We start from the raw sequence: 26,250 nt of genomic DNA, 5'->3' as shown, positions 1-26,250 counted from the left end.
GAGTACTAAATACGGAGCTGGAAAATCGGCCGTGTTTTTGGATTACGGAGTTTTTGTTTTTCTTTATGAAAAAACTTTGGCTACGCGATTCGTATCGCTAGTTTATGCGCGGTCGGGACCGACATATGGGACTCAGTTTTGAGGTTTTCTAGCGCAAATAGCCACCGCTGCCAACAAATTTGATAAATTTAAATTTTCAATTTTGCGCCTTTTTTCTTTAAAAATAAAAATGCGCAAGGAAACAACAAATTTCGCGCTCTTTTAATTTTCAAGTTTCAAGAGCGCCCTTTTTGCTAGAAAAATGCTGTTTTCTCGCCTTGTATCGACAATATTGTTTTTACATGATTTCTGATGGGAGTCGTGTTATTTACGCAGCTACAAACTAGAAAAAAGCAGCATTGTATATAAACAAATTATATTTTGATACGAAGTTATGTCGAAAATATTGTAATTGCGCTTGGAAAAAGCGTTTTAGTCTGCTTGCGGGAAAATAAAAGAAGACGAACTTGTTCGACAATAATTATGATTTACAAAATTGTAATCAATATAATTCTATTTCAATTTTGAGTTTTAGAAAAATCGAATGATTCTAGAGCCGAGACTATTTCGGTTCATTTTAAGCAGCTCGGACTCTGTTTTCGAGGCAAGTTAATTTTTTGTTTTCATGGTGACACCCTTATTTTATTTTCGAAGAAAAAGTTTGAGCCTTTTTCTGTCGTTTTTCGAGTCGAAATTTATTAATTTGAAAAATAATTTTATTAAAAATTTGAAGAAAAACGTCCCGAAATTTTCTTCGAGGCAAAAATTAAGGGTGTCACCCTCTTATTTCATTTTTGGCTCTAGAGTAAGACCGGTCAAAATTGCAAAACCGAGTTGTTCAGAGCGTGTTTAGCCCAAAAGCGGCGCGGGTATAATAAAATTATGCACTTGAATACAATCCCTCCATAACAATAATTGTTCAAAATCTGCTGCGAACGTGAACCAAAAATAATCCAAGTTGCTGCTCACCTGGTCCATAAACAAGGCGTCAGGGCATAATAGTAATTCTCTTCTCTCTTCTCGATTTCCTTTTCGCTTTTTCTCCTTAAAAATTTCAGTAAAGCTTTCTTTTTCCTACTGTTGCCAAAAAACAAGAGCCTGGACAAATGCTTGTGCTGATAAACGATAAGAAGCTCCCCCTGTTTATCGTTTTTTCTATACATACTTTTTGTTCTTATCGATAACTCCTCTTCTTTCTTAGCTCTCGAAAAAACAGGTGCTGTGTGTATATATGTCTGGTTTTGGTTCTTTATTTGCGGTAATTGTGCTTGTTAATTTGTGTCTAATCAGGCTCTGTGTGTGCTGCGCTGGGGAGCAGCTCCCTCCTTTGGCGGAGGAACGCGCACTCGAGCGCCACCTCCTCCCAAGCCGAGCGCTCATCGCCGCCGCGCAGGTCCCGCGCACCGCCGCTAATTACACAACCTTCTTTCTCCGACGTTTTCGCCGATAAAGAAAGGGACGCTCAAGAAAACCCCTTTTTGAAAATAAATTTTCTCCTACTAAAATTTGAGATTCCTTTTTACTATGAAAGAAAATGAAAAAGCCGCTTGCAGCTTTGAGTCAAAAAAAGACAAAGTCGCACAAAGCGCGGCTTTTTTCCACACATTTTCTCGTAGCCGCAAGCGGCTTCTCGTCTCTTTTGTATTGTAAGGATTGAGAAGCCACTTGCGGCTTTTAAAGAAGAAAAGCCGCGCTTCCCGCGATTTTGTCTTTTTCGGCTCAAAGCCGCAGGCGGCTTTTCTGTTTCATCTGAGTAGTCGTTCGATCAGACTACTTTTGATCGACATAAGATTCTTTGTTTCGTATTTAATTATTGTTTACGTAGAAGAATTTGATTTTTATCATCCGTCCCAAGATAAATGGAAATTATACTTTTCGATATGAGATGGCATCTCAAAATTAAACAACTTCATTTATCTCCAGACAAATCTACTCTGGGTAGCGTATAAGTCGTCCGCCACTAGTTTTGCCATCAATCAACTTTTCGAGTGTTAGCGTCAAAACGTAACTGAATCCATTTGGGGGTAAACCCTTAAGTGGTCGCCGGCGCATTTGTCATTATTCTTGTTGTGCTTGAATTGTTGGTGTCGATTTCGTAAAATTACAAAACCCTCTCTCCGCCCCCTTTTTGATGGATGAAGCAAAAAATACGAAATTGTATGCCCGTGTTTCTGTTTTTGCAGGATTCCAGAGCTGTTGGTACCTAATCCGCTCAAGGTGGCCGGCCGCCACTTGACCACAGTCAATTACAGAAAGCGCGAAAAATCGATCAATTTGTCTAATTTGGCGAAACAACACGATAAAGTAGGGGGCGCGCTTGGCGCACAAACAAAGTGCATCTTGAAAGGGCGCCACCACCAAGCAACAAACAAACAACCAATCAGCTCGGCCAGCTTCAAATCGCCAGTCTGATTTCTACCAAGTCTTATCAGCAAAAGCTCTTTCTTTTATCAAAAAATATACACTTCAATCTTTCAATTACTGTATTTCGATAACAGTTATAAATTATAACTTATAATGACTGTAGCTTATATTTCTTATCAATAGCTTATCAGCTCTTATCAAACTGATAACAGGTCATTTTTGCCTCAAAAAACGACTGTAACTGAACCAAATTGAGTGCAACTACGTGGTAGTCATAAAAAATGAATTGATAAGAAAAAAGCAGCGCATTTCTTTTTACCGATAAGGCTCGGCATGCCACCAGAGGAATGGTAAATGGGAATCAGTGCGGTCGGCAAATACCAAATACATGTTAGGATCTCCGTCTTATCACATGACTGGTCGAGTATTTAAATAAATTATTGCCTCTCACGCAGCAGGAAGTGATAAGAGAGCAATTTCGAAAGAAGCGTCTCCCGCCGAGCGGAGGACAACTTTTGCTTTGCGAAGATTGTCTTTAATGAAAATAAAATTTTTGTTTGGAAATTATTTTTGGCTGACCGGTGGGTCAATCTCGCTACGTCAATACGCCTATTTATATGTCAACTTGTATATAAATGGAAAAATGATCGTGGCGGGGTATTTTCTCAAAAATAGCGCCGCCTGGAAAAATATATAATGATTTGCGGCGCATATTTGGCCATAGTTGCTCAGCGGCGGATAAGCCCCGGCTCGGCAGGTGACCTCGCGCTGATCACCACTGGCACTTATCAATAGCCACTAAATAAAATCAAAAAGTGCCAGAGCCGACAATAAGCCGGGAAAAAGCTGATTAGTCTGCCACAAAGGTCGACAGAATAGACGATCAACAAATATGTCACACTTCTCTTTTTCCCTCAGTTACTGTTTTTGTTACTGTACATTTCAAACAGAACGAACAAACAAATAAAAAATCTAGCCCAAAAACATTTTTTGGCTTTCGCGGGAAATTTTGGTTTTCAAATTTGGCGCCTCAGATTTTGAATTCTTATTGGTCAAAATAATCAAACAGCCAATTCTATTAGTAGGATGATATTTAAGCCAATAAAAAATCTTAAAATTGAATAAAATTTAAATAAAGCCGCAAACTAATTGATAATTAGCCGGGAGGGTGATTTTTGCGAAGCCGCTATGAAATCTTTCAGACCCTGACTCAGGGTTGCAACACAGGTTGCCGAGCCCATCATACTAGCATAAATAGTAAAGAATGTTATTGAAATTCATCACCCAAACTTTGGGTCCCAAAGTTAAAAAAAGATCGAACTGACGGAACTGTCGCGAGACGATAATATACACACGTATTGCGATTTTGCTTTTGTTCTCTGGAATTGTGTGCCTGGCTCAAAAAAGGCACTTTGTGCTGATAAGAGCCGGAGCGCGGCGGCGGCGGAGATCCGGACGTTTGATCGGCCATTTTGTAAATTTTTATACAAAACGCACAATTCCCCAAAGCCCTCCTCGAAATCTCGCGTCTTCAAAAGAAAAGATGCATACATTTACCTGCGCAAGAGCAAGAATTCGCGAATTCATTTCGCAAGTCCGATTCGAGCAGAAAATGGAGAAAATGGGGTGATAAGAAAAATTGATGTTTTTAGATGGTACAGAAGGCTGGTTGTTTTATCACTTTGTGCATCTCCACCAAAGTATTTATAATTATGTCTTTTTCCCTGCCGTCCGGTCGGATGTTACCGCGGTTAACCGACGCCAAGATATCAAAGAAGATAAAACTTTTAAATACAAATGTAATTAAAAATGCCCATTAGCTACTATTTTGCGCTTAGCATCAAAAAGAGGGAGGTATCCATAAATTATTATTTGAAAAATAGAAAATGCGCCAGCGCTGGAATACAAAAGGACGAGGCGAAATATTTTCCCCAAATTCTTTGCCCGCCCCGTCTTTGCATGTTTTGCGCCGTTTGAGTTGTCCGGGGTCAAACGACCTCCAACCGGTAATGAATTCAGCAGCACAACACAAATTTAAAAGCCACACTCAAATATTTTTCCAAATATTTCCGCCTTTTTCTGGCTTATTCAGAACAGTCTCTTGAGCTAAGTTTTTATAATTCAATTTATTTTAAAAATTGTAAATAATTCTAATAAATAAAAATTCTTAACCCAAAATCAATTTTTCAGATTCGCTGAAAATTTTGGTTTTCAAATTTTGCACCCAATCAATTCATTTATGATCTTTTAGATCCTGATTCAGGTTTTCAACACAGGGTGACAAGCCCAGCTTGAAGAAGGCCCTTTTATAATCCGAAAATCCTAAAAATGACCAGTTGATGGATGGATGTAAAACGGTCGGTGGCGGCGGTTGTTCCTAGTTCTAGAGGAATTGTTGCGCTGAAATTAAAAACAATGGCGGCGCTTGGCCGGGCGCTAATTGTGGAATTTGGGATTTCATTTTGACCGCCGAATGCCGCAGTTTATTTCCACTCGACCGCAGTTTTTTGCAAAAACGTTCTAGCGCAGATTTCACGCTGCGAAATTCGGTTCGCCTCGGATCATCTCAAATTATGTCAAAATTAACCAACAAAAATGGACGGAAACTGACTCTGAAGGAAAATTACGATTTCGGAGTTTGGTCGGCTTGGAAAGGCGAAAAATAGAAACACCATTCGTTCTAGTTGCGAACTTTTCGCTAATTTAGCGTTTTAAAAAATAATTAAAAAAGCCGCGCGCGGCTTCGAATATAATAAAAAAGCCGCGACGCGGCTTTTCATTTACCCATTCACACCCTGACTCAGGGTCCCTGAGTCAGGTTTTCTACACAGGTTGCCGAGCCCAGTTCCCGATTTTCTGCCAAAATATTGGTCGATTTGTCCGAAAGGGTTAAATTTTCCATGTTGGGCATTGGTTTGAAATATCTACTTACAGTAAGATTTCAACAGTTTTCCTAAAATTGAAATTTCTCAAGAAAATATGCGTCTCTTTTTTCTTGAATGGTGGAAGGTCTGATTGAGATTGTGATTCTAAAGGGGGTGATTTGAGTGTATTCAGTGCTGTATTATTTACAAACAGCGAAATACATAAATTGTCGAAATTGCGAATTCATGAAGCACGGAGCAAGAAGAAGCTCCCGAACGAACACAACACAACAACAGATCATCTCACTTACTGATTAAAAATTGACTCGCCTTCAAATCCAAAATCTCGGCGGCTTGATTATTAACTCCGCCGCGAAAACGCCGAAAGCGTCTCATTACCTTCTCACAGCCTTTTTTTGCTATCTTTGTTGCGTTTTTGGAAGTTAGTTTTTTTCGCTTTTCGGGTTATCAATTCGCTAATTGTTGTTTTGAGCTCGAAGCTGTCCCGCGGTGCAAAGGGCGATAAGCACCCGCCGAGGTGCAACAATTTACAACACTTAGTGGTCTCCCTTCCTCTTTTTTAACAATATACAGATGCTACTTTTGCTTACTTTAATTTTAACCCCCTGACGCGGAAGTGGCCATTTTTAACCTATCGCGGTGAAAATGTCAATTTGTTGGCTTTTTGAAGCATAAAAGAGTGTTATTTTTGTAACGATCATGAAGAGATAACAAACTTCTCTGCTTCAAAAAGCCAACAGATTGGTTTTTAGACGGGAATAGGTTAAAAATGCCAATTTTTGACAATATACAGATGTTCCTACTTTTTTAACCCCCTGAGGAACAAGGGCGATAAAAATCAACTCTTACTCGTTCAGGTGTCTATCAGACTGTCTGGTAGACAATTTATGAATTTAAGTCAAAACTTCTGAATCATTTTTTTCGAAAAAAGAAGCCTCAAATTGATAAGGCGCTTCTGAGAGCGGATGGAACTCCACTTCTACATACGAAAAAAAAAGAATGTTCGACCGGGCCGTTATCATTTTTGTTACAAATAATTAGCGGTGTGTGAAAATCGGAAACGCTCTCCCGCTCTGCGGTCGTTTATCAAAACCGATTCGAAATGAAAATTTTTTCCCAAATTTGAAAATTTGCTTTATCGCGGCGCGGCGAGCAATTTTGAAGAGCTTCATTTTCGACCACCGCAAAACGTCTTGTAGCTTGTTGATAATTACCCTTTGATTGGGAGCCAACCACTGTAGCTCTCACGGCGATGGGTTAAAGCTCGCTGAGTAGAAAACCTGAGTCAGGGTCTGAAATATCTCAAATGAAAAGCCGCGTAGCGGCTTTTTTGAAAACGAAGCCGCGAAGCGGCTTCGCCAGAACTTCTAGAATTTATGAAAAAGTAATCTGGTGAAGCCGATTCGCGGCTTCGTTTTTTGAAAAAGCCGCTGTGCGGCTTTTCATTTGAGAGATTTCAGACCCTGACTCAGGTTTTCTACACTAGCCTGAACTTGCATTACCAATTTCAGTTAACTTCAGCAGTAGCCTCTAATTGGGGTTTCCTTACATGGTACAGATCCTTACATGGTACATTTCCTTACATGGTACATTTCCTTACATGGTACAAAAATAAAATTGTACCATGTAAGGATTTTGTACTATGTAAGGATTTTTGTACCATGTAAGGAAATTCGAAATAGAAATTTTCAAAAACAAAAATTGACACATTTACTCAAAACATTATTCTACTCGACCCCCAATCGAGCATAAATTTTCATTTTCAAAATTTTATTTTCATTATTTTCGTATTTACTCAAAATTGAACTCTCCGACACTCGTTTTAGTCGGTTGGTCGATGGTAAGTCGATGTTTTAAAGTGTAGCCCTTACAAAAAATGGCAAAATCCGTGGTCGGTTGGGTCGGTCGGGTCCGATTTTCGGTCGGTTTTTGATTGCGCAATTCTGAAAATATTACAATCAAAATAGTGACTTCGCGTTAGAATTATAGAGTTTCATACATGGCATGTGCGTTAGAACGATAAATTTGCACGCCACTTCTTGATTAATAAATTATTTATCGAAAACTTCGAAAAAATTGTTTCTAAATCGACATGTCCATATAGACAAAATAGACATTTTGGCCGATGGGGGTTAAAATCATCCATATTTAAAAAAAAGTATCCAAAAGGCCGACCCGTCCCGACCCAACCCGACCATGATTCTGGCCATTTTAAAATAACCTGACCCGACCCGACCTTGAAAAAGGGTAATCGGCAGGGATCAAAATTTTTGCCGAAAACGAATTGCTATTGCGACGCAAAAAACACCGAAAATTGGGATTTTCGCGAAAAAAATTAGATCCCTGGTAATCGGCACCGACACTTGACCCGACCACTTATAAGTGTCTCTAAAAATTGAGAACAAATACGAAACTATAATAAAAAAAAATTTTTTTGAAGTAAAAAATATGCTCAATAGGGGGGTAAGGTAGAATTCTGTTTTGGCTGAATGTGTCGATTTTTATTATTTAAAATTTTTTTATTTTGAATTTCCTTAGCTGGTACAAAAATCCTTACATGGTAGATTTCCTTACCTGGTACAATTCCTTACATGGTACAATTTGATTTTTGTACCATGTAAGGATTTTGTACCTTGTAAGGAAATGTACCATGTAAGGATTTGTACCATGTAAGGAAACTCCCCTCTAATTAATGATTCGTCTGTCAGACAGTCTGTCAGACAGCTGAGAGCCTGGGCTGTCAAGAACTCGTCAATTTGATTTCCAAACTAACAAGTGTTATTTAAAAAGCTTTCGGAAGCGTGGCCTCGCTAAAAATCGATTATCTTCATTTCAAAGTGTCTTTGACAGAATTTGGAAATTTGTTTGAAATCGGTGCCACTGGCCCCCGCAGCCCTCCTTTTCTCCAAATGCTCTGAGCACCTGCTACAAAGGGGCGAGCCGCCGGGGACCGGTCGGTGTCTCGAGTGCCCACAATTAGAAAAAATAATCGCCATTGATTTTCCTTCTTTTTATTGTATTGTATTGTGGCCTAGCTTCTTAGGTACTTTGATTTAATATTGATGGGCACGCCCCGGGGGCAGGTGTGCCTCCACTCCCAACAAGAAAAACAATTCCTGTTTGGGAAAGCGATAAGGGCCGCCAATTAGCTGCGCCAACAAAAAAGATTTTGCTTTTTGGGCACACAAATTAATATTTAAAAAGCGGCAAAATAGCATAATCAACTTCTGTAAGCAATACTGTATCCGCTGAATACAGTTCGTTCTAGAATTGCTGAGCGAGTAAAGACTCCATTTTCAAGCAAAAAAACGCAATTCTAGCGCGATTTTCAATGCGAAATCGACGATTTTACGACTTTAACCCATTCATTCTCAATTACCAATAAATTGGCACGCTCAAAAATGTCGAAAAACGGCTGAAAAGCGGCTAGAATCTCGATCGAAAGAAACTCATCCAACAAAAGTGCTCATTTTAGCCCTGCCAAATAATTGGTTAACAGATGAAAATGGGTTAAAATGGCGAAAACAAGATTTTCGCGATTCTAAAATCGCCAAGCTGGCTTGATAATAATTTTGGATGATGTTTGAAGAACAAGTGTGTTCTGCGGCTTCCGCAACACACCTCGCTGGCGCGCCAAAATCCGCGAAAATATTTTTCTCGAAAATCTGACGACCGCAGCGCCATTTTTCAGTCGCACCAGGATCACAACCCAAATCCTCTTGATACAAAATTTCTTTTTTTCTTTCAATAAATTTCGTAAAACATCTGAAATTCGTGAAATAACTACAACACAAAAGTGGCGATAGAATGCGCCAAAAGTCGCGCCAACATTAATTTCTTCGCCCTAGAACTCGCCGAAAAAGGGTTGAAAAAGAGCTGAAGTTCTTTGGAATTCGTACTATTATTTGGAATTTTGGAAAAATAGACGCGAAATCTGCGCGAATGCGCCCGAGATAAACTCACTTGAGCTTTGAATTCCACAATCAAGACAACTATTCGCCAAAAAGACAAATCTAAACCTCTTTTCAAGCGCTAGAAAAGGTGTTACTGTCATAAACCCAATTGTAAAGCTCAATGAGAGGGTCGTTAAATGCGACTGAAAGTGGCCTTCTAACATTGTGACACCCTTATTTTGAAGCTTGCTCTGGGGTAGGCAACCTGTGTGGAAAACCTGAGTCAGGTCCAAAAATGCAAAATTGAAAAGCCGCGAAGCCTGACTCAGGTTTTCCACACAGGTTGCCGAGCCCAGAGAAGGCTTCAAAATAAGGGTGTCATTATGCTAAAAGGCCGCTTTTCAGTCATATTCGAGCTTGTTCTTTTTCAGCTAAAAACTCCATTGAAGAAATTATCTCCTTTTTGATCGAATAAAGCAAAGCATTCAATAATATTTTATGTCAAATGGAAACTGCTAACAATTAAAAATTAAGAGTAGTTATGCTTTACAGGTGGCTTTTTTGATATGAGGCGTGGCTTCTTGTCAATATCCAGATTTACCTTCAAATTTGATTGTCAATCAAAATCAATTAAAAATTCACCGCAAAATGAAAAATAATGAATCGGCAAATCTGCCAATTCCGCATTTTTAAAAGAAAGAAGCTCGATTCGGGCGCTAGAACTGCATTTAGGTAGAAGTGATTGTGTATGTAACCGGCTTATCTTTCTTCCAAAACACGTTTTTACTCAAAACCGAAAAACTAAACAAAATCACTTTGAAGAAAAGTTATTTGGTTATTTGATTGAGGTCAGCCCGAGTCATTTATTTTAGATGCTAAGTTACTTACTACTATTTTATATGCGTTTTAGAACGAACATTGCTTTTGGCATTTTTTTTACTAAAAACCGAACATTTTATTGATTCAAAAAAATAAGGGTATCACTTTGCTAAAATCGGAAATTTCAAAATAGATTAATTTTTTTTTTGTGTTAGCTGAAAATTTGTATGGTTGCTTCTTTTTGCATGATTTTGAGTTTGCAGGTGGCGTAATTTTGGTGGTGTCAGTGTGATTAATTTTTGATTGCGCGCAGCAAGCAATCGGCGGTGGAGGTGAAGCGGCTGCTCTAACGGGCGCATATTTGGACGCAGCTGAATCCCGGCACAAAGTGAAGCGAATAACAAATATCAAAACTTATTGGAAAATTTTGCAGTTTTGGAATTTCGGAATTGAAAAACTTGCCAACAAAACCGGCCTGGAATTAAAAACCTGTGCAGAAAACCTGAGTCAGGGCCTGAAGGAGCTTGAATGAGAAGCCGCGCTGCGGCTTTTTTTTTGAAACGAAGCCGCAAAGTTATCGACCTTGGGACTCGTTGGAAAGTCATTTTAGCTAACTTCTATCTTAGCTAATAGTCCGCTAATCAGTGGGACAAATAATCACCGGCGATTGCGGGTAGAAAATAGATATCTCGATATCTGCCAGAGTTGTCGGCTCAGGGACAATAATGAGGCGGAAAATTGTAAATTGCCTCCAAAACTGCATAAAAAATATCCAAAGTCGCAATAATCATTGGAACCAGTCCCAACATGATAATTTACCGCAAAAACGCAAAAATTTAATATATTCGCAAAAATTTAATATAAAAAAATGAAAATTAAAAAAATGATTAAAAATGGCAAAAATTTGCGGGAAAATCAACCTCAATTTGAAATACTACTATTTGCTGATGTTTCTGTTATTCTGAGCAATTACAGGCCTGTTCTAGTGTTTAGCCAAATTGGCCGGTATTGGTCGGTAAATGACGGGGCAACACTCGAAGCGATCTCCGGATTCAAGTGCCAAAAGTTTTGATTTTTATCGAAATGCTCCAACAGAATCAAAATATTGAGCTTTTTCAAATTGAAACTGAGTTTTTCAACTCTCGAGTGTGTCAAAATTGCCGTCCTTTAAAAAAAGTGTTTTTGATCAAGGCTTGGCAACCTGTTTAGAAAACCTGAGTCAGAATTCGAAACAGCTTTTTGAAATCCTGACTCAGGTTTTCTACACAGTATAGACTAAACTGTATAGTGTCTGGAACCGACAAAAAATGTCGACAAATTTTGCGTGGAAATTTTCAGCCAATCAGAAGCCTGGATTCGGCAAACCGGCCAATCAGCAGCCGAGTAGCCGCCCACGCAAAATCTGTCGAAATTTTTTGTCGGTTCCAGACACCATGCCGTGTAGAAAACCTGAGTCAGGATTTGAAAAGAAGCTCCTTCAATTCCTGACTCAGGTTTTCTTAGCAGGATTTCTAGTTTTTGATCAAACGGCCTTATCAGATTTAATTTTCTATTTTTAAAATTCTTTCTTTCGAAACCGGGTTTTGAATTTTGCCGATTTTTAGAAAAATTAGTTTCTCGTTTTCTATTTTTTGTTTCGATTTTCGGCCTTTTGGTATTTTTATAATAATTACGATGTCCGTTTTGACAACTTGGATAAGGCGCGTCTTCATTATTCAGTCTTCTCAGATTGAGCCGGATGAGCCGCGCCTAGCAAAGCTCCCCGAGCATCATTTCTCAAGATCGACAAACGAAAAAATTTGATTTCCGCTCCGGATTTCGCCATAATTCCGAAACGCAAAAATAAAAACGCCAAAACGCAGGAGAAAAAGATGCTTTGTTGAAGGGGATAATTCAATAACAAAATATTTTTCGAGCCAGAGTAATCGAATTTTAACAAATTTTTACCAGCACCTTGCTAGTAAATGACACTTTTCAAAACTTGCTTATTTCTTTTGCTTTTTCGATAGCGATACCCTTATTTTTTCACTTCTGACTTCATTTTTTACCAGAAGGCGAAAATGAAAGAAACTAAAAATCGAGAAGCCGCTTGCGGCTTCGAGCAAAAATTGATAGAAAAGCTACGCTTCGCGCGGCTTAAATCTCCTTTGCTCGAAGCCGCAAGCGGCTTCTCGATTTTTAGTTTCTTTCATTTTCGCCTTCTGGTAAAAAATGAAGTCAGAAGTGAAAAAATAAGGGTGTCACTATCTAAAAGACAGAAAAGGAGTCTGAAGAACGGAAAATGAAAACGTTAATACATTTGCCGCGCAGCGTAAAATTGTATTTATTTCTCCAAGAAACGATTCGAGCTCGCTATTTGGATATTCAGGTGCTTTGCCTGGCCATTTTATTTATTATCAAAAATTACTATCGTTTTGTGAAAAAAATCAACGGCAGAATTTGCTTGTTTTTGCGAATAAGACCGGCAGGCGATTAATACCCCCGCACCTTGAATACAAGAAAAAAATCCAAATTCAATTTGAAAAATGTGTTTTTCAAGCTGATGCTTCATTTTTCGTTTTTTCTAGCGTTAGGATTTTCTTTATTTTAGTCACCCGCATCATGATAATATTTATATCACACTAAGCCTTGTTTGCCGCCTTTGGACATTGTTTCTGAGGCATTTTCAGTGTAGAATCATCATAAACGAAAAGTAAAATAACAACTTGCCAAATTAATAGACACTTTACTGCATTTTTTCATCAGAAAATCAAAGAAGAATCGACTCGAGAAGGCCTAAATGTGTACTTACCTGTCTTGTGTACTCTCGCATTTGAACTACAAGCGCGATAAAGAGCAAATCCTTTGTGGATTATCAAAAAAGCTAAACAAAAATAAACTGCAACCTGCCGCATCATACGACGCGTCATCCCTTTTTTTCTTCTTCCCAGAACGATTGAAATTTTCGCATCTGGCGTTTTCCGGCGTTTTCGTTTTGCTTGCCAAGTTCCCCGAGAGTTATTTGGACTTGGTTTATACCATTTTATCATGTGCATAAATCGCTGTTTATATTTAATTAGTCAGCGCTTAATTAGTTGTCAAATCGAAATAACATCAAATAATATCAAAAAAGAAACTTTGATTATTAAAAATTTGAAGATTAAAAGTTGGAAAACCTGTGGAAAAAGCCTGAGTCAGGGTCAGGAAAGCATTTAAGAAACCTGACTCAGGTTTTTACAGAGGAAGAATAAGTGAAATCAAGGAAGAAAGTAGCATAAACAGGATAAGGTTTATTTCGATAAAATAAAGAGCAGCTAGAATTGCCAAGAAGCTGACCCAGAATCTTTGAATAACTTGAAGAAAATGTACTCGTCGAGAAGTTGCTGGCACTCTTTTTCGAACTGCTCCATATCCAGAAGTTCCATCTGATTCGACTTTTGCTTCATTTTCACAAGTCATAAACTTATCTATCAATTCGAACCTCTCATGCAGTCCGTCTTCAACCCACTTAAATCCTCTAATTCAATGGCTAGGCCTTGAATCATCTGAAATAAAAGGAAACACTTCAGAAACTGCATTTATTCTGTCTGTGGGCCACAGATTTAGCTGATGAATTTATACAAGGATGTCTTTCTGAACAAATTGAATATTAAAAGCTAACATTTGGCAGTGGCCACTTTTTTAAAGCTGCAATCAAGGAAGAGAAGATTTTTTTTCCTTAACATAGAAAAATATATAAATATATAATTTATTTGATAGTTGAAAATGAGACAGACGACCAATTATTGACAGAAAAACTTATGTTCTCCCTGGAGGCCAATTTGTTCCGATTCTGATTCCAATTTCACCATTTCCAGTCGATTTCAAATTCGACATAAGCAAAAACAGCACAGATGATAAAGCCTGCTGCCAAGCCGGAGTTCTGGAGAATAAAGGGCTTCATCGGTTTTGCTAAAAAAGGGTTCATTGTCTCTCTCCCCAATTGATCTAACCTTCAAGCCAAACTGATCTGGCCTCAGCTTCGTCCAATTCCGGCAAAACGATTCCAAACGAGTTGTACATAAAATAGCCACAGCCCAAGGCAAAAATCCACTAAATAAGAACCGCTACTTTAAGAAGAAGAATCGGACTGACCTGTTCTTGGTGATCATGAGAAATGTACATTCCGAGAATCGCGCCTGGAATCACCATGATCGACGAAAGAAAGATGAAAAACATCGACTGAAGCGGGTTCACGCCATTTTTGATGAGAGTGATGTAGTCTCCGCAGCGATGGAGCGTTTCCTGCCAGATGAACGAGAAGGCGATGATGATTCCCTTGTTTCATATTAAAATATTTCTGTGTTAGAAAACCTGAGTCAGGGTCTGAAAGATCTTCTCGGATTTTTTGAGAGAGAAGCCGCGAAAATTTAATCATAGATTAGATTGGTGACATATGCCGCATATGATATGCGAAGCCGCTTCGCAGATTCGTTTAAAAAAGCCGCTACGCGGCTTTTCACTAAAGATCTTTAGACCCTGACTCAGGTTTTCTACACAGATTGCTTTAAGCTAATAGCTCAATTCTTACCTCAGCAAGGGAGATGTAAAAACTGGCAGCGATGACCATTCCAGCGCAGAAAGTCGCAAAGCCGTTTTGCAAAAGAACCAGCCATGCATATCGTTTAACCTTGTCGAGTCCTTTGAGAGTGAAATCGCTCTTTTTGGGCAGCCGGACTTTGTTGAAACGAACATCGCTTTGCAAATTGACGAGTCCTGCTTTTCCGACACCGGCGATGGCGTTGGCGATTTCTTCGCGACTCATCGAGCCAATGTGGCTCATGGAATAGACCGAGTCCGTCGTCGACGAGGCCGCTTGAATAAACGTCATTCTCGTCGTCCTGCTGCTTTTGAACGCTCTGGTGCTTCGATGCATCGACCCATGCGTCGACAAAGCGTCCCCAGCGATCGTGATTCTTCCACCAGATGTCTCGTAAATCGCCGTTTTTCGATCGCCAAAAGTATTTTGCGGAATCTTCATCATCGTTTCTCGCTTTCGCTGGTACGGAATTTCTTCAAACTTGAAACTCTCCGACTTCGCTTTTCGCTCTTGCTCCAGCATTCTTTCCGCGAAAAAGCTAAAAATATCTCGATTCCGTTTTCTAAATAAAAACCGAGAAGCCGCTTGCGGCTTCGAGCAGAAATAAAAATAGCCGCGCGAAGCGCAGCTAATGTATTTGTTTAGCTCGAAGCCGCAAGCGGCTTTTCGATTATTCATCGTACTTTCGAGCTAAAATAAAAAAAGCCGCAAGCGGCTTTTCGATTTTTAATAGTATATGAGAATCGTAGTACCTTCGTGAGTCGATCGAAAATAAAGAAAAACCAAACGCAGGAGCACAAAATGGAACCAACATGCCTCAGCAAGGTATGTTCATTTTCAAACTTCTTCTTGTCTTCCAAGCACGAAGGAAAGAGCAGATAGAACAGTGACCCGGTTGACAAAGACATGCCGAAAGCGAGGAGAACATTTGTGACGCTCAAATAAGCCGGCTTCTTCGCCAAAGGAAAGAGAAAATGGTCAAGCCGGGAATGATGCTGATAAGAACGCAGCTAATGTAAACTGCGACCGGCGAGTTGGTGCATGCTATGATTTCTTGCTCGTCATCTATGTCGTCGCATTTGAGGGGCCAGGTCATTTCTCTCTTTTTTCCGAAAATTGATCGAAGCTAGTACTCTTGCTCGATCAGTAAAAATTCGCCTGACATTTAGAAACGACATTCCTCAAACTATATAAAACTCGTAAAGAAGAAACAGATGCGAACGACTGAATGTGAAGAAGTTACTGTCAATTAGAAGATGCTTTTGAAACAATCACCATTTAGTGGAAAAATTTCGAGTTCCATGATGTTTGGGTGATTGTTTCAAAAGCATCTTCTAATTGACAGTAACTTCTTCACATTCAGTCGTTCGCATCTGTTTCTTCTTTACGAGTTTTATATAGTTTGAGGAATGTCGTTTCTAAATGTCAGGCGAATTTTTACTGATCGAGCAAGAGTACTAGCTTCGATCAATTTTCGGAAAAAAATTTATATTTTCTCATTTGAATTTTTCTCTTTAGAGCGATTTCAAATCTTACTCTCTCGATTACTCGAGATTTTTGGACTAAATCGGTCGAGATTTTTCGATAGATAAGTTCTTTAGAACTTTATCTACAATTTTGATGGTTTACTTTTCGTTAATTCCGAAGGAAACCGATTCTAGAGTCATTTTATTGAGGGCTACTCAGCGCGTAAAAGCTCTACAAAGCGGCGCGCTGGGAGCTCGCTCACTCGAGTCCTCTTTTCCGAGAGAAAGTGCGTGGTCGAGCGCACCGCTCTGATTGGTAGCACGCGAAAAAACGCGCAGAGAAGAAAAACAAGGGTATAAAAGAAGAGAACACTAGAATGAAAATTCGATCAATTTTAAGAATATGATCCCATCAATTTTGTAGCTTAGCATCATTGCAATACAGAATACGGTTCAGTTTTAGCGATTTAGTGGAAAAATTTCGAGAAATCGAGAGAGTTCGTTTTCAAATCGCTCTAGAGAGGAAAATTCTTATGAAAATTTCTAAAAAGTACCAGAATTTAATTTAACGCACAATTTTAAGTAGGATTGCTTTTGAAATAAAAATGATCCGACTTCGTATTTAGGCGCTATGAAAGTTCAATTTTATCGGGTATATCCTTAAATCAAATGCGTATGCTGTGTGAACAAAATTTAAGAAAGAGAAAATGGATAAGGAACTCGCTAAAATCGCAATTCAAATTGGTTTGGAAAATCTTGAAAGCACTGATCATCCATCTGAACTGACAACGGAAAAAGTTGAATCTTGGCTGAAAGGATGATGTTTTGTTTCCAATAGAGGGAGCTGTTATGTAATGTTGCACCATTGGCCTATATAATATAGGCTATATTATGGACCATAATTTATTGTCAAGTCTAATTTTGTTATGCCCGAGACCAGTTGGCTAGTAGCACGTCGTACTAGCTCGCCACCAAAGAGTGCAAGGAAAATTGAAATCCAATTTGATTTTTAATTGCCTTTTATCTATTATCGTAATTTATTTCAAGATAAAATTCATTTTCCGGCTGTATCTCGAGCCTGCTACGCGTCACTGAGATGGTGGAAGTTTTCTAGCCAACTTCCGCCATACCGTCCATCTACGTTGATTTATTGTGCCTTTGAATAAATCACCTCCGTATAATGGAGCAAATTATTGTTCGCGCTTCAATAATTAATTCAAAAATAGTAATTGCCCTTGACGCGCTTTTAAGGTGGTGAAGTTTTCTAGCCCACTTCCGCCATACCGACCCTGGAACACCATACCTTTTCTGAATCAGCAGAAAATTTCAAGTATTTTGACACATTAAAATTCTAGAAATCGTCACTTCCGGTCGATTCTAGAGCCGGAAGTCATCGAAATTCGGGAGTATGGGCAACTTGTTGCCTATCAAATTGATAATTTCTAGAATATTAATGGGTCAAAGTGTGTAAAATTTTCTGCTGATTCAGAAAAGGTATGGTGTTCCAGGGTCGGTATGGCGGAAGTGGACTAGAAAACTTCCACCACCTTAAAAAGCGCGTCATTGTTTACGCGTAGCAGGCTCGAGATACAGCCGGAAAATGAATTTTATCTTGAAATAAATTACGATAATAGATAAAAGGCAATTAAAAATCAAATTGGATTTCAATTTTCCTTGCACTCTTTTGGTGGCGAGCTAGTACGACGTGCTACTAGCCAACTGGTCTCGGGCATACCAAAATTAGACTTGACAATAAATTATGGTCCATAATATAGGCCGATGGTGCAACATAATGTAATTTACAGAACAGCTCCCTCTTTTGGAAACAAAACATCATCCTAGTATAAATAATGCTGTCAACCAAGAAGTCATCAAACACTTCCAAATTGAGACTAACCAACAACACCAACCCAAAAAATCTCAACAATGAAAATCATCAAAAGCCTCATCTGTCTCTTCGGACCGGGCGTTTTTGCGATCCCATCCATTCAACTTGAAAACGGCTTCGTCAACAAAGTGGCCAACTATCACTTCCCTCAAGATGATGTTCCATCCTATCTTGAGCAGCTCAAGACTCATGATACTGAACTTGGCAAGCGATTTGAAAATTTTCGCACAAAAAGTCAGCTCAAACGAGCTATTCGCCAGCGAATGTTCAGAAGATACCATAGATCTGAATAATTCTCTCCTCAAAATAAAGAAAAAATGAACTTAGAAATGAAAAAAAAACATAAAAAAAATATAAAAATAAACCCTTAGAAATGCTCCTGCTCTCCAGTATCAATCTAGTCCTCTGTACTCCCACGATTTCTTTAACCCTCTTTTTCAACAGAATATCTTCTATTCGACATACCTTACATCCTTTATTGTAAAAGAAATAACCAGTCTGTTTTCACCTCCATATAATTAGAATAAATCCACAAGTTAGGGAACAGTTTTTTTTTAATGAAAGGTTATATTTGGCAGGGTAGTTTAATATTCCGTTTGAAAAGAAAAATCATCAAGTTGTTGCTCGAGTTGAATTTGAAGATCTTTGGCAGCCTGTAGCTGTCTTCTTTTCCGCCTTTTCGAATTCGCATCTCGTTCTATTTTCTCGTTTTCCAATCGAAGAACTGACCATTTGCTCATATCATCATCCGCCAAGTACCCGGCTTCGTTTGGGTCGATCTTCTCTTGCTCAATGTAGAAAGGGGGAGTCTCGGTGCTCTTCTCTTTTCGTGACTGGATACAACCCATTTCGGGACTTTCTTTGATGATTTTTGTTGAATTAACAAATGGGAAATGCATTTCCTGGAAAAGGACCGGTTCTAGAAATAACAAAGAATAAGCTCTTTCAGGAATTTTTTCGTCAAAGGGAAAATCTGTTAGAAAGGATGGTTTATTCAAATTTCTCCGAGGGAAGGGTACACTGAATTTGTCCGTGCTGGAGCCACTGGTTGATTTGGTTGCTCAACTGGTGAGGGGTTTTCGGCAACTTGTGCGTCTTCTATGTCTCCGAATTCAGGAGCCGATGGTTCAGGAGAAGCTCTTTTTTCTTCGACAACTGGTTGTTCCTGTTTTTCTGGAACTGGTTCTGGCTTTTTTTGTTCTGGAGGAGGAGTCGCTTTTTTCGTGCTACTCGTAGAAGAGGAGCTCTTTTGCGAAGACGACGAAGATGGTTTTGGCTGATAAGGATGCCCCTGCGATCGCTGCTTCTTCTTCTGCGCATCTTTCACTGCTTTTTGCGACGCTTTCGTTCCCGCGAAAAATCCCACTCCGGCGCCAATAGCAGTTCCAATGCCCGGGCAAATCGCAGTTCCGATCGCTGCTCCACCAGCTGCTCCTCCAACCTGAATATTCACACGTTAATTCCATCCCTTCTTGCTTATCAGTCCACTTTTTTTGTGTAAAATTCAAAGCAAAACACACCTTTTTCTTTTTCTCATTCGGATCTTTTGGAATATCGTCTCTGATATCATGAGCTTTTTCTTCTCCCTCTTCTTTTTCTCCTTTTTTACCCTTCAATGCTTTGTAGCCGAGATAAATTAACGCCATTTTTTGCTTATTTCAAATTCTCAAATTGGACCCTCTGTTTTTCAACTGCGCGTTTTTACCTTCACGAGATCAAATATTTGCTGCAGTAAATGTCTCTTATTGACAATTGCTTATTCCTTCATTACTCAGAACTGAGGTCATAAGACGAACAATTTTTTATACAAAAAACATGAAATTTTATTGTTCGTTGAATAATCGGCTATTGAGCCTGATTCGTCATTGTGCAGGATAAAAATGGCAAGAGTTTTAGAAAATAAATTTTACATTCCAAGGCCGCAGAAGGCTTTTCGTTCGACAATTTTCGTGAATTTCTTGGTTCGGTTGATGTATTTGTCGACGAACAGCTTTTTTGGGAGGCTTTCTTCGCAGGTAAATCTTCGAGCGTACGATCGAAGGGCTGAAATTTTCGATAAAAGAAGAATTTCGCCTCTTTTTTTGTTACCTCCAGCGAGATCGTTGGTCAGCTGGCAAAGATCGTCGGCAGAAAAGCCGCGATTTTCTTCGTCAAAAAGTCGCGAATCTTCGACTGTGGCGTTGCAGTTCATCGAGGCTCCTTCGGCTTGGTCGAGGAGTTTCAAGGCCAAATTGCTGATTCGGTTCTTGGTGAAATCGTTCAAGTCGGTGTTGTTGTTCGCAAGGGCGATCAGGTTGTCTCCGTGGCCCTAGAATCAATTTAATCCCAAGTTTTTCTGATAAAAATTACCTTTAGTTTTTCGAGTCGTTCTGTGTTAGCCAAAGCAGCAGCAAAAAGACCAAAAACCTTCATTTTTTCTTTTGTAGTTTTTTCTACTTCTAGCTTCTTATCACTCGAAGTGGTTGATAACGATCCCCCGCCGAGCGCAGCCTTTTATAGGTAGAAAAAGAGGGCGCCAGCGCATAAATCGCTCGGGAACTTGCGGATAATCAAATTCCTCGAAGCGATTACGCGTTCTTTTCTGACTTGTAAAGCATCTCGTAATACCTGCTAATACGTCTGGTTCTTGAGATTCCGAGGGATCAAAATGGACTTAGACCTGAGCTTTTGAGTATGCCAATTTAGAGGAATTAGAAACTAAGCCGCACTTCCATTTTCTCAATAAAAAATTGTCGGTTTTATGGAAAAAAATGAGAATCAAGAAAATTTTTTTCATTGAACTAAAAAATAAGCTCGAAATCCCCTGAGTTTCACGTTACGTGTATATAAACGTTAATGTTTTTTCCGAGTTTCCATTAAGCTGATAATTTGCGTTGTCTCGGAACAAGCCCGATTGCCACCGAGAGTGATTATTTAATAATTCTGAAAGGGTATCTATCCCTTCTCACGAACTTATCTCACCCCTCTTTTTTTTTTGTTTTAGAGGATGCTAGCTTGGGTTTTAATCGTTTTTCGTGGATTTATCACTGAGTTTACGCGTCCAAAATGAAAACGCGAACAGAACTTTAAGTATTCTGATATTGCTCCTGCTTCATTTTTTTTAATAAATAAAGACTGGAATAAATTTCAAAAGAGATGAAAGGAGACTTTCTCTGTTGAAATCATCATCGTTTTTTTCCGTTCGTTGTATCAACTGTATTGTTAATTTACAAGGGACGACATCTCATTGCCGCTCATTGTATCATTTTCTATATACAGGATTATTAAAACTGTAAAATTAAATTTAATAATTTAAAATCTTAATTAAATAGTAGCACAATAAAAGCGATTGTTGCTCGGCCCAATAGTTCGCCATTTTTTTAGAAATAAAAATTTGCTAAACGAGCTTTTTTTTGAACTCAGAGTCAGTTTTAAGTCGGTTTCAAGACAGTATCGGGACAGACGGAGGTAAAAGGTTCATCTTCTTTCTTGGCGAATTATAACAATAAATATAAATTACTTTGTAGCAATTTTGAAAAGTAGGACTTTTGGGAAGCTTGTTTTTTCTAAAATTAAGCATAGGCTTCAATCACAATCAAACTGGAAGCAATCACAAATGCGCCGAGCAGCCACGCTTTCGAAACCACCCGGTCGTTTGGGTCGTAGCGCGCTGCTTCCAGAAACAGGCCGGAAACAGCGACTTGCGTCATGATTCCAGATGTAACTCCGAACAACCAGCCGAAGATGTTCAGTTGCTCTGGCGCGGAGGGATCCTAAAAATGGAAAATCAGCTTTCTAACAATGCTTCGCGCTTTTTGAGCCTGCCATCTCGGACATCATCTTTGAAAATAATTTCTCTTAGAAAACGCGAAAAATGAACCATGTCATCAAAAATGATGATTGATCTCACGAAAAGAAGCAAGAAGAAGCAAAAGAAAACAGGGATCTCTAAAGATGAACAATCGTAAGAAAATGCAGCTGCGGAGTAAATTTCTCCGAGTAAATTGATTTCACCGCTATGAAAACAATTCATTTTTTTCAAGGTGAGATAAGAACTAGTCTTTCTAATTCTAGTGCTCTTCTTTCAATTCAAAATTTTCAAGTTGGAAAAAACTTTTTTCGTTTGCTGATGTTCAGCTCTGTTTCACAGAAAAATAAGGGTGTCTCCACGAAGATAAGAATACATCAAAGGGAGATATGTAATTTGCCCACGTTTCATCCTTATTATTTCGATAACCGTCGCCCCCACCCTTAAGTCATTACCTTATCAGCGAGGCCAAATATCAGCCAGCCAATGAAGGCTCCCAGTGGTTCAGCTAAGCCAGTAATCGCCGCGTACAGTAGCGCCTTGAACTTGCTCTTCGTTCCGACTTGAATGGGGAAAGCAACGGCGAAGCCTTCCGGAATGTTGTGCAAGCCGATGGCGCAGGCAACGCCCAGTCCGACCGTCTGATTCGAGGATAAAGCGGCGGCAAAGGTGAGAAGCCCTTCCGGAATATTGTGGAGAGTGAGCGCGAGCGCGGTGAAGATGCCCACGTCGGTAATTCGCCCAACGTCCGTTTCGAATTTCAATTGGGCTTAAAAGCGTATTTTAGAAAATCGAGTGATCGAATTAAATCACGTGATGGGATCATTTGGCACTCAGGGACTGATCTTGTTATATTAGAAAGCTAGAACGCGCGTTATGTAAGGGATAAATCCTTTTTAACAAAGAAAAATCTATAACTCCAGGAGCTTTCGATAACGAATAGTCAGATCAAGGCTCTGATTGGTCAAAATCATTCATTATCGAAAGAGCCAACTGTAGCAGCGAAAATGATACCTCGATCAACTGTAACACTGTAACTGGTAAGTAAAACTAAACTATATCTTTTCGGGTTGACTTCGTTAATAGATCATATGATTTTGTATCGAACGTTTTCGTTTATTGGATAAACTTCATCAGGATACTAAAATTAAGATGAACGAAAAAGAAACAGAGGAAAAAGAATACTTTTATGTTGAGAGAGCAGTGTGAAATTGCTAACTGAGGAAAACAGAAAAACAAGATCAAAAAATGGCTGTTTTTAGTCGAGCGCCAAGGTGGCCCAAAAATTCGACTTATCAAAATTGATAAAAGTAAAAATCTTGCTTTTGTTAATGCGTCTGATTATTATGATAAAATGAACAAAGAATTTCCACGATCAAAGTTCGTCAAAATTGAAAGTGACCCTACTTCAAAAGATATCGCAGATTTTAATGAAAGCATTAAAATCCTAAAACCGTATCTCTCATGTTCTTCTTTCAAATCTATTCAATGTAATCATAAAGTTAAATCGAGCTTTGGATTATTAAAAGTTTATAAACCAGCTCCACATCCAGTACGCCCAATTATTGGTGCGCCTGGTAGCATTACTGCGAATATTGAAAAATACATCTACTCCATTCTTTCCAAAATTGTTCCTGAGCTTAAATTCTCTTGTTCTTCTACTAAAGAATTTAAAAGTGCATTTACTAAAATCTTACCTCAAATAACATCAGAACATTCTATTTGGAGTGCAGATGTCGTGTCAATGTATCCATCAATTGACAAGGCTAAAGCTATTGACGTGATTATTGAAATTCTTTATAAAAATCCTCTTCGATATTTTAGCCCGGAAGATCTTCCAGATGGCACTATTAGTTATTTTCCCCCCTAAAGATGTTTTTCGATCTATTCTGGTTTCAGTCTTACAAAAGTTTACTTCTTTTTCCACTCAAGAAGGCTACTATAAACAGAAATTCGGTTGCTCCATGGGCTCCAGACTTGCCCCTCTAGTAGCTAATATTTACATCTCTAGCCTGGAAACTGAATTTCTTACTACTGAAATTAAAAAGGGTAATATACTTTTCTGTAGGCGTTACGTCGACGACTACTGTCTTGTAACCAAAACTAGTGCCAAAAACGAATTTTCAACTGTCTAAATAAGTTTGATCCGTCCATTAAAATGACCTGTGAAGATATGAAAGACAACTGTCTTCCTTATCTAGATACATGCATTAAACTTCATGACAATCAATATCACTTATTCTTTTACGAGAAAGCTAACAAAAGTGATATCCTTCAGAACTTTCGTACTGGAATCGCTCCTCTTAATCAGAAAATATCAACGCTTACAGGCGAAATTTATCGCAGAAATAATACAACATCATGTCCGTATGCGTTGAATATTGCTCTTGAACAATTGACTGATCGCTTTCTTAAGAACTCATACCCGTTTCACCTCATTAAACGTAAAATCAATGAAATTAAAAACAATAATTTCGAGCCACTGAAACGTGATGATTCTAAAATTGTGAAAAAGTTCAACTTGTGCCTCGATTTTACTAGTGAAAGATGCTACTCTATTGGACTTAGTCTTCAAAAACTCTTCCGAAAAGTAACACCTTCTTTTGCCTAGTCGTTAGTTGGAAAACCATACGACTCGAAAGAGCCTTAGGCAAATTTCTCAAAAGAGTCCCTGAAAAATACGATTTGTGTGATCTCATTTATTCCTGGAAATGTGACTGTAAAGCGCAATACATTGGTCAGTCCAAACGAAGAGCTGGTATTCGTTGGACTGAACATGTTAATTCTAACAACCAGAATAAAAATGCGTCTTCTTCCATCTTCAAACATTTTTCCACTTGTAAGACCTTTCAAAAAAGCTATGAAACTTACATTAGTGAGCCAAGCACAAAAAATCTCACCAGTCAATACAAGACTAAAATCGCCCAATCGAAACTTGCTCTAGAGTCCTTTCACTCTAAAAATCCTCCGAAAATTCGATACAAATTTTCAAAAAATGACTATGCTTTAAAATACTTTGATGTTCTGCAAACTAATCTAACTAATGAGAGTCAAAGGAGAAGCGCTGAACAATTTCTTATTTTACTGCATCGACCCTCCCTTAATGAACAATCTGATTTCAAACAGTTCAAAACTTTTGATTTAGTCGAGCACTGTTTTGGGCCACCTTGGCGCTCGACTAAAAACAGCCATTTTTGATCTTGTTTTTCTGTTTTCCTCAGTTAGCAATTTCACACTGCTCTCTCAACATAAAAGTATTCTTTTTCCTCTGTTTCTTTTTCGTTCATCTTAATTTTAGTATCCTGATGAAGTTTATCCAATAAACGAAAACGTTCGATACAAAATCATATGATCTAAAACTAAACTATCAATCAATATTACTAAATCACAGGATATAAAAGTTACAGTTAAAAATGTACCTTGTTCATCTTCTCGACAAACCACCGCTTCTTCCCGCATCGCTGGAATGACGATTCCTTCCGCTTCTCTCTGGCTCAATGAGTAGTGCCGATTGGAGTCCCGGGCGTTCATGAATTTACGGAGAAGTTGAGACATCAGAATCGAAATAAGCCAGCCGACGAAGAATGATGCAGTGGCGTGAGTGAGAGATTTTAACTCGACTTTTGATAAGCATTCCTAAACAAAATTAGTTCTGCTTGAACTCGAGAAGCCGCTTGCGGCTTCGAGATACTTATTTTAAGCCGCGCTTCGCGCGGCTATTTTATCAAGAGCTCGAAGCCGCAAGCGGCTTCTCGAGTTTAACCTATTTCTCGCGATCAAACGAAGATAGAACACTGCCTACAGAAAGTGCGATATTTTTACGAGTAATTAGATGATTGAATAATCCTCCAGCAGGTTTCTACGAAGACGTTTTTTATCAATCACCCGCTGTGAATATAAACACGTTCCAAATCGATCTTTACCTCGTCATCTGAGCAAAACGCGTGAAAACTTTCGGCAAAGTTCGCTTTCGATTCTCCAAAAACTTCGACCAGGGAAACATAAGTCATGACTCCGGCCGCGCAGGCGAGGCAAAAACATGAAGCTAATCGCAGTTGACTTGGGTTGATGGGTAGGTAAACAGCTACAGCGCCGATTAATGTGCAGGCCCCGGCGAAGGTGGCAAGCATGAAGCCGTAAATGTAGCGCGCTTGCATGCTGAAAGATTATTGAATTGAGCTGATACGCAACGAAAATACATTGAAAATTCTTGAGTGAGTCGATCTTGACCACACCCAATGTTTTTGGTTCATTTCAAAACTGCCCTTTTTATCAGTAATTATAAATAGCTCGAAGACGTACGTGGCTTTGACTTTTCTCTTTCCTCTATTTTTCTTAAACAAACCCTTTTTGCCCGGGAAAGGGATCACTTACTCGATTTCGTTATCATTCTCCGTGACGTTCATTTTTGTCTCGCTGCAGCTCCCAAGATTGAGGAGCAAAAAACTCAGCAAAAACTTCATCTTCAGACGGAATAGTTCCAAAGTACTCTTTTTCGCTTTGTGTATTTGCTGTCTACTATCAACTGGGCATATTCTGAAACGTGACTGT

The 26,250-nt window shown here is 38.9% G+C and overlaps 4 protein-coding genes across 4 annotated transcripts; all 4 read right to left on the bottom strand.

Annotated features, from left to right (window-relative positions):
• Nucleotides 1–13,713: 13,713 nt before the first annotated feature.
• On the bottom strand, nt 13,714–15,090 carry LOC145698808 (metal cation symporter ZIP14-like). The gene is made up of 4 exons (XM_081776029.1): nt 14,550–15,090; nt 14,114–14,296; nt 13,972–14,071; nt 13,714–13,930 (listed from the first exon to the last, which is right to left on the bottom strand). Exons 1-4 carry the CDS (start codon nt 15,078–15,080, stop codon nt 13,824–13,826), a joined length of 921 nt encoding a protein of 306 aa, XP_081632155.1. The 5' UTR covers nt 15,081–15,090; the 3' UTR covers nt 13,714–13,823.
• A 3,794-nt stretch (nt 15,091–18,884) lies between these two features.
• Nucleotides 18,885–19,621, bottom strand: LOC145696806 (uncharacterized). The gene is made up of 2 exons (XM_081773899.1): nt 19,433–19,621; nt 18,885–19,353 (listed from the first exon to the last, which is right to left on the bottom strand). Exons 1-2 carry the CDS (start codon nt 19,556–19,558, stop codon nt 18,907–18,909), a joined length of 573 nt encoding a protein of 190 aa, XP_081630025.1. The 5' UTR covers nt 19,559–19,621; the 3' UTR covers nt 18,885–18,906.
• Nucleotides 19,622–19,716: 95 nt separating this feature from the next.
• On the bottom strand, nt 19,717–20,371 carry LOC145696808 (uncharacterized). Its single transcript, XM_081773900.1, has 3 exons — nt 20,262–20,371; nt 20,001–20,220; nt 19,717–19,955 (listed from the first exon to the last, which is right to left on the bottom strand). The coding sequence occupies exons 1-3, from the start codon at nt 20,322–20,324 to the stop codon at nt 19,819–19,821; spliced, it is 420 nt and encodes a 139-aa protein (XP_081630026.1). The 5' UTR covers nt 20,325–20,371; the 3' UTR covers nt 19,717–19,818.
• A 726-nt stretch (nt 20,372–21,097) lies between these two features.
• On the bottom strand, nt 21,098–26,232 carry LOC145696481 (zinc transporter ZupT-like). Its single transcript, XM_081773525.1, has 5 exons — nt 26,074–26,232; nt 25,623–25,857; nt 25,119–25,335; nt 22,155–22,468; nt 21,098–21,664 (listed from the first exon to the last, which is right to left on the bottom strand). The coding sequence occupies exons 1-5, from the start codon at nt 26,160–26,162 to the stop codon at nt 21,464–21,466; spliced, it is 1,056 nt and encodes a 351-aa protein (XP_081629651.1). The 5' UTR covers nt 26,163–26,232; the 3' UTR covers nt 21,098–21,463.
• Nucleotides 26,233–26,250: the final 18 nt, after the last annotated feature.

Source organism: Oikopleura dioica, chromosome 2 (genome assembly GCF_907165135.1).
Source record: "Oikopleura dioica chromosome 2, OKI2018_I68_1.0, whole genome shotgun sequence".
Taxonomy (NCBI): Eukaryota; Metazoa; Chordata; class Appendicularia; order Copelata; family Oikopleuridae; genus Oikopleura; species Oikopleura dioica.
Note: the sequence above shows the minus strand (reverse complement) of the source record. Positions and strands in the feature narration are given on the sequence as shown.